Source organism: Planococcus citri, chromosome 2 (genome assembly GCF_950023065.1).
Source record: "Planococcus citri chromosome 2, ihPlaCitr1.1, whole genome shotgun sequence".
NCBI lineage: Eukaryota > Metazoa > Arthropoda > Insecta > Hemiptera > Pseudococcidae > Planococcus > Planococcus citri.
Genome location: NC_088678.1, coordinates 45,354,571 through 45,369,445, shown reverse-complemented (window position 1 = coordinate 45,369,445; position 14,875 = coordinate 45,354,571). Strand labels below are relative to the sequence as shown.

Sequence of the window (14,875 nt, the reverse complement as noted above, 5' to 3'; positions counted from 1 at the left end):
TCAAATTTTTCAAGTCATAAGCGAAATAAAATTACACTATCGCCATCAAGCGATCACTCGGTCACGTATCCAAAAATTCCTAATCAGTGTTTCGTCTGAGCTATTCGCAATTCATTTAAAATCGAGCTTTTAAAATTCAATTATTCGAGATAAGAAATCACCTATGTTTGCACTTCATTTATTAATTTAATTTGCGAAAGAAAATTGAAATGTAAACAAAAGAGAACCGATAGTACGAATCGTCAATATGTACACGATTAATTTAACAAAACCGTATCTATAATATTGCTTAGGGTCAATAATTTATCATAGGTATTAAGATATAAATTTTCCATAAGAAATGAAAACATTTGCTCAAAACTCTCACTACAAAGCATGTTTTGAACATTGTTAAATAAAAAATTAAATGAATACTCAAACCAAATTCAATATATGTATTATTGAGATCGCTCAAAACTCATATCCGAAAATAAGAAACATAATTTAAAAATCTTGAGTACATAAAAATTGGGCTTTGAAACCCGATAGAGGAAGGTTCTCGTTTACATTTTTGAGAAATATGAACTTTTTCAAAATTTCCGAACGATTTAAACCTACCAAACATTCTGTTGGAGTCCCTATCATATAAAAAAAAATGCTGCATTTTTCGAATTTAAAAATCAATTTTCCCCAAATTTCAATTCATTCTAAAGAGTTTCTCTCTAGTCTCTACCTGCTCTTGTTTTAAAAAATCTCTCATCATATTGTTACGAAAATTTGAATTCCTCCAAACTACTTCGATAGCAAAATTAAGCAGAACGTCCAACTAAATCTCCAAATTGACCTCTCTCATCATTTGCGAAAGACTTCAAGTTTCAGAATTCAAAAACATAATGGTAGAAAATTTTTAATAGGTAGCTTGAAACCCTAGTTTAGTAAGTTTTGATAAATATTTTTTACTAGGCGTTTCGAATTCGAAGCCTGTGGGGGCGGGGGCGGGGGCGTTCAATTTTAACCAAGATATTTCGAATGAGACGTCTTTTTGCGACCTTTTCAACGAATGCAGCCTTCTCAAAGAGGAGAGGGAGCGGTAGTAAAACAATAACAGTAACAACACTAGTAATCATTCGAAGTCATCATGAAAAAAAACTGCCACCAGAAGAGAAAAAATTCATAGAATACGCAGCATAAAAATAATATTCAATTCCTAGAAAGAAAGAACAAGTAATCTCTATGTTTTTCCAATTTCGAGAAAAACTTGGCAGATAACGAATCTAAACGATGGTTTAATCGTTTACTAATAATTGTTACCTATATTACAAGGTAATTTTACACTCACGTCGAATGATATTTCATCAGCGGCCACAGCTTGGTATTTTTTCACAGCATAGGCAGCTGCAACAGCCGGAGTATTAATCGGACAATTGTCACCATCGGTGACCAATATCCGTCTACCTCGATTATCTAATTGCAACCAGCTCAGCACCGGACCACAATTGATTAGACTACCGGCAATTTCTGAAAATCGTTCGCAGTATTTACTCAGATGATTTTTAATATACGCCTGTAACACAAAAAACACACACGTGTTAATAGGAAACGTACCTAATCGTAAAATAATGCAAGTTTCCACGTACAAAAAATGATATAATTCAGTCATACCTGAGGATTTTCTTTATCGGGTAAATTTTCCAAAGGAGGTAATTCCGGCAACGAGCTGAATTTCCTATCGTAAATGCACTGATGAAGCTGTTGATCTAGCATACGAAAATTTTCGTACGTTCTTCGCAGCAGCCAGCTTTGCCCTTGCGAGGACACTTTCACCGTCAGCCATTTGTTTTCCGAATTTTCGTTATATTCTAGACTAGATAAAGATTTCAAGTCTTCTTCTTCGTATAACGAGATCTACGCAAAAATATAAAAAAATGCACCCGTTAGTATAAAACGTGAAAAGAGTACTGTTAGAATTTCTCTTATTCTTTTTTCGCTTATAAATTAGCAAAACCGCGTCGCCTTGTCAAAACTGGTAGCAATAAATTTTTTGAATTATAGTCTACCTCCGTTGGTCGTATGCACTTTCAAATTTATTACGCCAAATAAAAATAAACGTTTTCTTGAAAAATTTAACCTTACGCAATGTGTATGCAAATAGAGTCGCAGACTGCAGCTTATCTTTTGACCAATATTTTTTCATAAAATAACCTCTGCCTAGCCGGCTCTAATTTCTAACTCGTGATATCGTGCGACGACCGCAAAATACATACATAAATAAACAACTCCTATTCTCAATACTCGTATGTGTACTGTATGTACTTGAGTACTTGCATCGTGTTCAGTTATCGTACCAAATACAACCATACTTTACTACATGCATAAATAGGTAGGTATATTAGACCATGGACTAGACATCATGAGTACAATTGAAACACGTGTACTTCAATGTTTTGATAAGTTTTTTCTTTAATTCACGCCGAATGTCACCAAATTACATATTAGATACGATCTAGAAAGGTGAGCAAACAAATTCAAAAATCGTTTTAACAATTCTCATAACGTATTTGTAGTTACGCAACATAAAAGCGAATAGGCACCCACCTCAAATTTTAAACTAAAATACGATTTTTACACGCAACAAGGTCTCATTTATACGTTTCATATAATTAAATAAGAAATCATTCGTTGTTTCATTATTTTATGCATACTCGTATGTGTGTGAGATAAGCACCACAACATATAACTATATATACGACGAAACACTCGTATTTTCTCATTATACAATACGAATTTTAACAATTACCACCAGCAATTTGACGTTTGCATAATAAGACGAAGATATTAGCCTTTTACATACATGTAGGTGATGAAGGTTTATTATGAGAGGGAGTTCGTGTAATTTATGAATTCATTTTCGACTGTTACGATTGTTAGGACATTTAGGTAATAGCATTTAGCATAATTATAATCAGCTGCTTCGGAGGGTAAAAAGAATCTATTCCTTAAAAAAGTAATTTTAAAACTAAATCAAAAAGGTTGAAGGTGTATTACGAACCTTTCAAGTTTTAAATACAACAAATCGAATATAAAAATTATAATCCCTCATTTTGGTGAACCTTTCGAGCACTGAAATGATTAACCAACAGGGTGACTAGCAAGCTGAGTGAATTGTCAACTCAGATTAAACAAAATCTAGCAGAAAATTGTTGTAGGTAGAATAACTTCAGGAAAACGCGGTGAAAATTATTGGATTTTTTAGTAAATGCTGAGCCATTTCTACCCCCTTAGCCTTTCACAACCTTGAAAAAAAATGACTAAAATAGATTTGAATAAAATTGTGGGTATTTTATTCTGAAATTTTTCTCGATTCATTTCCAGTTTTACAATTTGCTTGAAAAATGAAAATGATATTTTTCCTTATTCCAAAAATAACTGATTTATTTATTAATTTTTTAATTACTGCCAAGTATACCTACATAAATGTATTATTATCGTTGTAAATCTGTTTTCGACCAATGAGCTCATTCTGAACGACCCTCTCCTCCCCTTTTCATTTTTTATTTATGATCATTTTTTTTCCAATTTATTCAACTTTCATGGGATTTTTACGATTTATAAAAAAGTCACTTTTAAAAAATGTTAGATAGTGAAGTTGATTCGAAAAACATCTTGTTAGGAGATAATTGATGATAAATTGAATGAAAAAAAATTCTCGAACTTTGAAAAACATACACACATAAAAATATCTACAAGTAATTACGTAGATTCACTTTACTGAGATTTTTTGCAAAATATTTTCAAATCTAGTTTTGTACGTAACTAAGCTTTCTTCGTTAAAGAAATGAAAGAATTGAAATACGGTCTTGAAAATTCTTAATTTGTACTACGTCTTTCAAAGGTCGTCGAATATTTCATACTTGACAAAATTCCAATCAATAAAATTTTTCAAAGAAAGTTGAAAATCGACTCAACCGAGAAATTCAAGTATACAGACAGAGTTCCAAAAAGAAAATTCAGTATTATTTCAGCAATATTCATAATGCCTCTCCTCTGATTCACCGCTGTCTCCAATACGACGTTTCAACAAAATTTCAAAATGAAAAAGCAGAACTTTTTGCAAGTTATTTTTAACAGGTCCTGATTTTTTGAGGAATCGAGGGGAGGGGGAGGGGGGTCAATATGTCTCGGGTTTTCAAATTCATCGGATATTTGAAGATTTTTCTCGAAGTGGTGGTGGAGGATGCATCAAAAAAACACCTTTACCATTTCAATTACTTATTTGTTTTTCGTAGATCAATGTGCTTTTGTCCTAATGAAGCAAGTGCGAAACATTTTTTTTGAAAATTTTTGTGATTTTCCATTCGTTAAAATGGGAAGTTCGAAAAATCTTAAAAATCGTAAATTTTGCAATGAAATTTTCTCAAAATTCTACACAGGGAGATATAAAAATGGAAGTTCAAAGTTTGATGACGGTAAAAAAAGGCAGGACTTGGAAAGCCGATTAAACACCTCGCTAACGAGTTTTCAATTTTCTCTACAAATCTCCAGCTGATCTAGAAAGGTTCGAAAATAATTTAAAAACCATTTTTTTATATTTCTTTCATTTTTTTTCTGGAATTTACAAAGTGGTTAAAAATTCAATTTTGAAGTGGCACTTTTCGAATTTCACGAGTCCATCGAAAGCACATATTAAATATAAAAATCTCTCAGAAAAAAATCAAAATTTCTACCTTAACAGAAAATGAATAATTGAATATACCCTTATTTTGTCGAAATATGTCTGCAGTTTCTTTTGAGATTTAGGCAGAAATCGAAACTAAAATGCGAGCCTTATTTCTCTAAAGGCAACTCATACTCAAACTGTGAATTATCCACATATGTATAATATACATGTAAGTGGCGTACCTAAACCTACCTACAGTACCTACCTAATACACAAATCTACATCATTTTCCCCTTCCTCTTCCCTTGCCCCTCAATAATTTAAACCAAGAACAAGAACAACTTACACTAATTTCAAAATAATCGACCATTTTTAAATAAGCACATCTTCCCATATGAGTCACGTTGGTACATGAATAAATTTCCCTCGAAAAATTTTCCTCATCACTCATTATGAAAAAAAAATCGCATCAAAAGAAGACCTTTCATCGCGGTCACAGTTCACTTGCACCGATAAAAAAAAATTTAAAAATAATTTTAAACGCATGCAAAAGTGCTGCCTCATATTCATTACCTGTAACGAGCCCAACTCCACATGCTCGTAGTGAAAGTGAGCGCATTCTTCCAACTTGGGAAACCGGGACCGTCCAAGAGCGCACGACCCCGTCAAGTGTTGTATCTTGATGCTACCAGATCCATTTTTATGATCGGATTCGCCAGACCCGCTGCTAATTTGAGACTGCAACAAATAAAAGGAAAAAAAACAATCAGCTTCTATTTTCACATATTGTTCGAATACATCACTATACACTGCTCTATAGGTTTAGAATGAATACAGCTCATCTAACATGTACAACTAGTACTAAGTTATTAATAAAAACTACCCATGGTTCGCTATCACTGGTCACCACCGCCACCACCGATTTCTCGTGTTCGCAACACGATAACAAGTACGAGCATAAATCCGGCACCGATGTAAACATTTTATCGAATCGCGAGAAAATAGCATCAAAAATACGAGTACATTTTTTACGCGATGCAGCCTCCGCCACCGCCGCTATGGTCGGCGTGCCGCGCTTGTGGTAGCCACGAAAAGCACAGTACGTCTCTAAGTTTACTACTACATGATCCGAATACATAAACGAATATCATCTAGGATAAAAAACCAAAACAACCAACGTTATTAGTTAAAACAATCACTCGACCATTGAAACAATAGCGAGTAATTTATCATCGCAACACTACACGCGGTGTAATCTCAAAAAAAAAAAAAAAAAAAAACTCATTTTTAGTGTTGTTGTTGTTGTGGTAGTACTACAGTACAGACAGAAGAGAATTGTTGAAAATTCGTACACTCGAGTACGTATTAAAATGAAAGTTTCATTATATTGCATCGCAAGGATCAAATTCAATTACCTATAGAATGAGTCATCTCGTCCCGTAACTATGAAAACAAAACCAGAACGTTCGATCACATGTTAAGTACGAAACTACGAACGAATCAGAATGATTCGAAGTTCGTTTTACGAAGGTACGGTGAGCTTAATTTTTGCCCAGCCTAATTTGAATATATTTTTCCACCACAGTATGACGATATGATACCAGCCCTATTTATAAAACGAATGCTATAAAACAGACTATACTTTAGTCAACTTGAATCTGCCCGGAGAGAAAATGAATTTCACAACATGATTCAGTCTACTGAAAAGTAAGTGGTGAAAGAAAAAACACACGAGAACCTATTGTACTTTCAAAAGCTAACCCATCCCTTCCCTTCTCGCTATTCTTCCCCTTCAATTTTGAAAATCGGCAACACTTTCATCTATGTAACTATTCTTTTCCAAGGCATGCCTAGTTGCATTCAAATCTTGAGTACAGTCACTTACTCTTCGGGCATCCTGTTTTCTAAACTTATCATTTACATCCAAATATGAAGCGACCCAGATATAGTTAGGACACCCTGTATGTATAAAAACACTCCATGTACTCGACCTTTCGATTTTTAACAGCGACATTTACTAAATTACCAATGCTCTGGTTATAACGTGCATAAAATGCGTGAAAAAGGTCGTAAATTTTTTAACATGGACGAAGAACCCTCGTCACGACAGAGTCCGAGATAAATGGCAGCCATTAAAAAACACACACACAAGCCTGCATCTAAGCTCATTGAATGTCGAGTTAATTTCGGCTAAAAAGGTATACCTTACTATAAGGTATAAGGTTCTTTTAGTACGATAAAACTTTCTCTAACGTGTTCGGAATATTACAGGACACAATGGCTCGGTAGTGCGCTTAAAATAATCTCGCAAATTGCCATACGAAAAAAAAACAGCCACCACACACCACGCAGTACACCGGTTAAGTAGGTATAAAATTAACGAGAGATTATCACACGTAAGTATATAATGTAGTACAAGCATACGAAGCTAATAATGTAAGATTTGAGATAGGTCAAAGTCAATCAAATCGCCTACGAGACGTGTTAATCTCTTAACGCCACTTCTTACGATTTCGGTGAAAGTTCGCGATCAAAATATTCTTTAATTTTACGCATCCCACGTGATTATTTCAATTAACCAGAGCACACGCGTCAAGATATGGTCCGAAAATCACGCTGCAGCTCTTGTAAGCGAATAGATACTACGAGTATTCATTTTTTTCTCTCTCTCGAGGAACAACGACGCAGCTCAGCCTATGCAAACGAAATGGCCTATATTATTCGTTTATCATACACTTCGAGATTTCCTATATAAATTCTCTTACACACGATGAAATAGAAGTATAATTATTATCTACAATAAGGAAAAAAAAGCTGAAATCGTTGAACGATAATGCGGCGTTTTTACGAGCTCGAAAAATTTCCTTTTGATCTAATTACGAAAAAGAAAAATCTACTGCGTATGGTTTCGCCAGCATCGCCGCAGCTTTAAATCTTTTCTCAATCTCACTCTACTCGTAACACGTTTAGTTCACATGATTTTCTCGAAACAAACAAAAAAAAAACAACTAAGTATAGAAAAGACAGAGGGAAAATAAACGAAAGAGTTAAAATACGTACCAATCGCACCTTTTTGTTATTACATTAGGGAAAAAAATCAATTCACAAAAGATTTGCGAAAAATACTTGGTACCTTCCTCGTAGTTGTTTCTGAGTTACACGAAAGTGTCTAGAATTTCACTTAAGCAGCAACGAAGTGGAATTTTTCAATCATCAGTGACCTTAAGGGCAAAAGGGTGAAAAAGTTTTTCGCCGATTTTTTCCCCATTCCTGGAAAGTGGAAACGAGCGTTTAATCCATTGGCACGTTTCACTTCGGATTAAATTTTTATATACAGTTGGGTAAAAGATTGAAGGTGCTTGTGGTTTTTATTTATCGTAAATCAACTTCGTTTATTTTCTTCTTCATTTCTTTGGAGATTATCTGTTTGTAGTCATCCTACGTGCAAAAGTTATATTATATCGTTAGCAACGGTCAAATGTTATATTTTTTCGAGTTTTCCAGGTTATTCGTGTACCTATCAATAGAATTTCAAGGAAATGGTTTTTTGAATAATCTCATCAGCAATTAAGCTAAAATTAATTGGTCGTGTTTCAAAGATAACACATTTCTTTTAGAAAATCATGTAATCGGTATTTGAAATGCAAGTAATATAAATCAGCTGTGCATACACTTACACACATACAGGGTGTCACAAGAAAAATAGGCAAAACCATACGTAATAAAATGCCCAAAATGACGTTTCAAAAATAAAATAATTTTTTTGAGTAGGTAGAGATACTTACTTACAATCTGCAAAATTAGACTCATATAAAATTCACTTTTTCAAAAAATAATTATCAACTTTTTTATCAAACGAAAACATTAGCAAATTTATAGTTGATTTGGTTTTCTATTCTACTTTTAAAACGACGTACAGATGAAAAAACAATTGAAAAATAACTTGCTCCCTTCGTTCGCAAAAGCCACAAACTATTTGAATTATTTATCCAATTTACTTACTGGCAGACATTCAACAGAAAATGGACACCCTGTATAAAATTTAATCACTATGACTCAACGAACTTCCTATAAGTTCGTGAAACGTATATATCATGCATATTATTCTACACTTTAAGAAGAAAAGAAATTAAAAGTACCTAAATTCTTCGTTTATTTTCAATTGTGAAATTAAAATCAGAATCCACGAATAAGAAATATTTATCGACTCGAGGAAAAAAAATCTTCATGAAACGTAAATATTATCATAAGATGGTTACGTAATCGATACCTATTTGATACCTTTGATCATCGTTCCCTACCCCCACCTTACCATCAATTAGGTCAAGTTTTACAGGAATTACGGCGTTTTTTTAACGATGTGAAACATGTACCTATAGAAATTTATTTTGATAGACATGTTTTTAAATAAAAAGCAGTGGAAACAATTAAAAATGAATACAAATGATGACCGATAATTCTTAAAAAATCGTACACAGCTGGAGGAACAGAAAAAAAATAAAGCAGTATAAAAATGAATTTTAATGTGTACAGAAGGTACTATTGATGAAGTTTTCAAAAAAGTGTAATGAAAATACCTAAGAGAAATTAGAATTTTTAAAAAAGTTTATATCCCAAAATTCTTCCTGCATTTTCAAAAAACGAAAAAATCCAAGTTTTTTCAAAATATACTTCAACTGCGAAAAAAAGTCGACGGATTCTGACCAAATTCAGCAGAGACTTCCATTTTGAGTCAAAAGTTACCAACAAAAAATTTCAGCCCCAGAGGTATTCCTGGAGGGGAGATTCGGGCCCTCAAAGAAAGGGCATTTTTAAAAAAATCACCAAAGTTTTTTCACTTTAGCTCCTATCCAACATGTTTTGAGAAAAATGGTACAGTCTCAAATAAAAGTATTTGAGATTCGGAGTCGATCTATGATATTCTGTCAAAATCCAAGCCCACTTTCAGAGTTCTACTGAGCGGTTGTAAATTTACAAAAAAAATCGCTTATTTTTGGATAAATTTGTGTTTTGAAAATTTTTTCTCAACAAATGTTTCGCATTAATTATGCCGAAATAGGTACATATTTACAGATATTATTCTTGAAACTTGGGAAATATTTTGGAACGCAGTGATGCCATTTTTGATTTTTTTCATCTTCATTGCCAATTTAAAAAATCGAAAAAGTAGCTAAAAGCCAATGACATTTTTTCAATTTTTGAAATTGACAAAACAATGATCAAAAAATTGGCATCACTACGTTCCAAATACGATTGGAGAGGTAGACGAGTCAAAACTATCCCTCAAAAATGAAGACATTTCTTCCAGAAAAAAAGTGGAAGGTACTGTACACTAAAGCAGAAAAAATTAGAGAAAAATTGCAATTTTGATCCCTGCACCGAAATACTTTTTTTCACCAACACCAACGAAAGGATGAAAGAATGAAAGAATAAAGTACATACATAAAAAATCAGCCTTGCTAACCTTAATACACCAAAAATTAATATTTTCGGTCATTTCTTCCAGTAATTGGTCATTTCAAAGAAAGAACTGAGCATAAAACAGAACATCGAGTCTAATCAATTTAAAATTTTCAAAATTACCATCGACAACAATACAAACAACTTCGTGAAAATTTTACTTCCTCTGTAAGAAAAACACGAAGGTAATTTTTCGAATCTTCGTTATCAAAACACATCACCATAAAAGAAAAGCACAAAAAGTTTACATGATCGAAAAGAAAAATTTGTCTGCAAAATGTTCGACGACGACGACGAACATAAAGCAAACAATGCACACTCGAATCTTATCGACTGGCAGAAAATTATCTTGGAAAACATCGGTCGAATTAATCATTCGACTCTCGAGGGTATATAAATTAACTCTGTAATAACAAACTATACGAAGAGGAAAAAACAGTCTGAACGCGGCGAATGTATAACTATGTGTATAGTTCAGCGAAGAAGGACAAATTTATTTTTAAAACAAATTCAACAACAAGCCGATACAAAATAAGCACTGATACACGTGATATAGTCGTACAGTACGCGCACCCATTCGATGAAATAGAAAAAATAAAATAAAAAATTCTTCTATTTTAAAAATATAAATGGTGGTTTCGTAGACGTGGGTAGGTCTATGTTTATAACAAAATACTATACAGTACCTATCTACATAATGTACATATACTACTGCACATTACTATAAACGATTGCTCAACGTAAAATTCATTGACCACCTGTAGTAACGACAACCACACCAACCAACAAGTAAGGCAAGTTTTCAAGCAAAGTAAATAAAATTAACACGGTTTAAAATTCCAAAATATTAGTCAGGCCAATCAACAACAACAACAACACTAAAAAAAACAACGTGCACCGCATATTCACTTCACTTCCACATACGTACGATAATTTTCACGCGGTCGCGTTAATTAATTAGAAAAGCTCGTATATAATTTACGACGTTAACGATTAGAGTAATTATAATTACAAACAAGCTTCCATATTGAGTTTGAAATTTTTCAAATTAGTATTAATTACGTGTAGTTTAACCGGCCGGTAAATGAAACGTGAAAATTTCACTATGTGTACTAGTAGCGTACATAAAGACAATACTTATGCTACTAGGTTATTTCGAACAGAACAGTACACGACGATGATGAGACATCAATACGAAATTTTCAACTGGACAAAGACACCATCGTCGTCAACATCATCGCAGGCAGTTTCAGTTTCGTCCTATTAACCTACACACAAATCTCTCGCGACCTACGTGAATTTGAAATGCTTACGTAATATCTACTACGTTAATCACGTATCGAATAAATTAAGAAGATGAAAAAGAAAAACACCGCACACTCGTCTAAAAAATTACAGCAAAAAAATACCGAACCGAGCACACTTCCTCGCAGCCAACGCGACACAAGATCTAATAAGCGAGCAAATTTTCCGGCATCATAGACCAGGTAGAGTACAATACCATCATCAGCATCAGCCACGAACGATACAAAAACACATTGATTTTTCCACAGCTGTAATACAGAACACGAAAGCTCGAACACCGGCATGAAGAAAGCTCTCTACCTAGAAAATGGCACGTCCGCTAAGTTGGGAAACATTTAGCTTTAGCTTCTCTCTGTTTCTATCTCTCTTGCTCTCCTTCGCAGCTGTATTACCATTTGGAGCGCAGTCGCTCTTATGCTGTGCCGATGCCGGTGCAGTCGTCGATATACCATCTCTCGCCGAATACCAGCAGGCTAGAAAATTATTCCAAATATGGTCGCCAAGAGCTCGGTATCATGAATAATTATATGTAGATGTACGACTCTCGCAGCGTATACTAGTCGAGATTCACAATGATATTACATTATGTATCTACTCTTAACACTTCCTCTGTATGCAACTTTGATAGCATACGATAACAGATGCGATATAAATTGAAAATACATATAACGATAATTAATTTTTTTTTAAAGTAAATTTGTTATAAACATGATTACGATTATCATACGGTACGAAAAAAGTACTTACTACAAAAAGTGATAATGGAATTTCCTCCATTCGATTTGATATACGTGGTACGAGTGAATTTTTTTCAATTTGGCCACATTTCAAAAACTAATGAAAATTTTCATTCAAACTTTGGTGCTACAATACTTTGATCGTATACGAGTACGGGTCATTTGTCGCTCTAAAACGTGCAACTACACATCATACCTATCACTAAGTATAAGTACCCATATAATGTGGAAAAACGCCAAATCATTCATTAGCATTTAATACTCGTATGTAGATGTAGATATACAGTACACCATGAAACAAAACAAGAACACAACACCACTAAATAAACACGAGCATACAACTAAACCCATGAATGTGTTTCGATAACGAATAAAATCATCTCAAAGTAATAACCGCCTAGTGTTGATAAAACGTCCACAAAAAATACCCAATAGCAAAGGTTAAAATTATCCATTCATTTAATACGCGAGAGACTGCATAAGTCATCTTACTGTACTAAGAAATGAGCAGCAATCGACAGATAATCGATAAGAATTTCATTGAGTCAGCGTTTACAAATAAAAAACATCTGTCATCTTAGCGATCAATCGAACTACTCAACCACACAACCAGTCATTTATCTATCCAATCGACATTTATTATCGATTGATATCGTAATCAAGTTCCACTTTTATCAGATAGATAAAGAAAAAAGAAATAACAAAAACCATACTGAAATTAAAGCCTTATCAATCGGTACCTAGTAACTAACTTTACGAAAAACATGGTCAGTGGGGAAATTCCTCATCGAGAAACCACTAGACAACATGACCTACTTTTGAGGGGAAGCCGGGAGACTTGTACTTTATCTTCAGTTTTTTTAAAACTTGTCTACTTAGTAAATTGAAAACATTGATAATCACTTTTACTTGAGTCGTTTTTGCATATTTCTTTTTCAATTTCAAAAAAGTAGAAACTCAAAGGTGACGAAACGGACTTAAATGAACGCGTCGAAAATTTCGGACTCATGATCCAGCTGGATTTGACGGTTAAAATTTGAAGAACTATGGTAATTTTTTCAAATTTAAAAAATCATTTTCAAATTATGAGTAAGTATTTGGGTTTGTAAATTATTCTCGATGAATGCAGTTTTCTTCTAGTTTTCCGGCTCTTTCGACTTTTCTGAGAGCTGGAGAGAAACTTTCATTCGTCTGTGCCCAACAAGCAGGATAACATGGAAAAGCAGAACTGAAGTACTTGTACTTTGGCAGAAAATTTTTGTTAAAACACTCGATCGCTGGAGGCTCTGGAATGTCTTAAAACTAGTTTACAATAATTAGTTGTATTCGAGTTTGATGGCTGTATGAACACAGCCGACGTTTTTTTCCAAAAAAAAGATTTTCAAAATTTTTACCAGAATTTAACTGCTGGAATTTGTTCTTAATTTCGAACTGTGCATATGGAATTCAGTGATAACCGCTACAACCGCGGAAGGATTGCCAATCAAGTCCCAACCATTTTTGGCCACTTCAACACAATTTGACATTCCTGGAGTGAATTTTTTAACTTACTGGAAGCTCCAGAATAATCGATTCCCACTTAGAAAGAGGGAGGGGATAGAATTTCAAGGTCATCGTCGAGGTTAAAAAAATTTGAAAAAATTCAGGATCATTGCCATTTACTTCATACCCAGTCCCGTTCAAAACAGTTTGAGATGTAAAACCCAGAAAAATCACGTACTTTAGAAGGAACTACCGCCAGAGTGTGGATAGAAAACCGCTAATGCGTTCTGCGGTGGTACATCTACAAGGTGTCTAAATAACAGAAAAAAATGCAGAAATAGGAAAATGTTTTCAAATTCTAAAAAAAAAACTCAATTTCAAAATTTTGAAAGACGATGTAGGTAGATGAATAATAAATGTCAAAATTTGATTGAAGAAATTGAAAAAACAAAGACTTTTTGCTAATTTAGGAAAAAGAATAGGCCTCACAGCAGGAATTTTTTTAGTAGCTTAAATTTGAGTCAACATTCACATTTTCTAAAAGACTAGAAAAAATGAAGAACAAAAACTTATGTACAATTCTAAAAAAAAAAGAAAAGAATAAATCAACATTTTCAAAATTTGATTTCAAAAATACCAAAACAGTGTCTTTTTTGCAATTTTGGCAGAAAAGAAAAAAGAAAAAAAATTCTTCAACATTAGCCAGAAACAAGATTTTGAGCTTGGATTTTTTAAAAAAATATTTCAATCTGAAGGAGGAAAACGGCAGAGTTTAAAATTTATTTCAGTCAATTAATACTTTTAAAAGCAAACAGAAAAAGTAAGGAACAAAATTTAAATTTCAAAATAAGATAAATGATAATGAATAAAAAACTTTAAAGTTTAATTTTTAAAAATTGAAAAAAGTAGGAATTCTCCACCATAATTTTAGCAAAACAAAAAAAAAACAATGAAGGACTTTCCAATGAACACCGATTTTCACAGTCGATTATCTTATCATTGAATTTTCAACCGTTTTTGTTCTTTTTTTTTGAAATTTGTTATTCGAATCGAATATTACTCCTTTTCAACACATCAAAAAAAAATCCCTCCTACAAATTTGAGTCATTTACACGTCAAACAACCTACGTTGTTTAAAATTACAATTAAAAAGTATATCACAAGAAGACGAGCACTATAAATACCGCAGACCAACTTACGTAAAAATATTAATTTAAACGAGAACCATATCGCATGGCAGGAAACGACATGTCTA

The 14,875-nt window shown here is 33.3% G+C and overlaps 1 protein-coding gene across 4 annotated transcripts in view; it reads right to left on the bottom strand.

Moving 5' to 3' along the window:
- Positions 1–14,875, bottom strand: part of CdGAPr (GTPase-activating protein CdGAPr) — a 41,687-nt gene that overhangs the window by 6,887 nt on the left and 19,925 nt on the right. The window contains exons 1-4 of one of the 4 annotated variants that reach the window (XM_065350651.1): positions 12,149–12,613; positions 5,210–5,374; positions 1,642–1,884; positions 1,319–1,543 (exon numbers count right to left, since the gene is read on the bottom strand). In XM_065350651.1, coding sequence (XP_065206723.1) covers positions 1,319–1,543; positions 1,642–1,884; positions 5,210–5,374; positions 12,149–12,178 — 663 coding nt within the window. In that variant the 5' untranslated portion in view covers positions 12,179–12,613. Of the gene's footprint in view, positions 1–1,318; positions 1,544–1,641; positions 1,885–5,209; positions 5,375–5,519; positions 5,768–10,100; positions 10,487–12,148; positions 12,614–14,875 lie in introns of those variants that run through there. The other 3 variants (XM_065350650.1, XM_065350647.1, XM_065350648.1) reach the window with 3 other exon arrangements.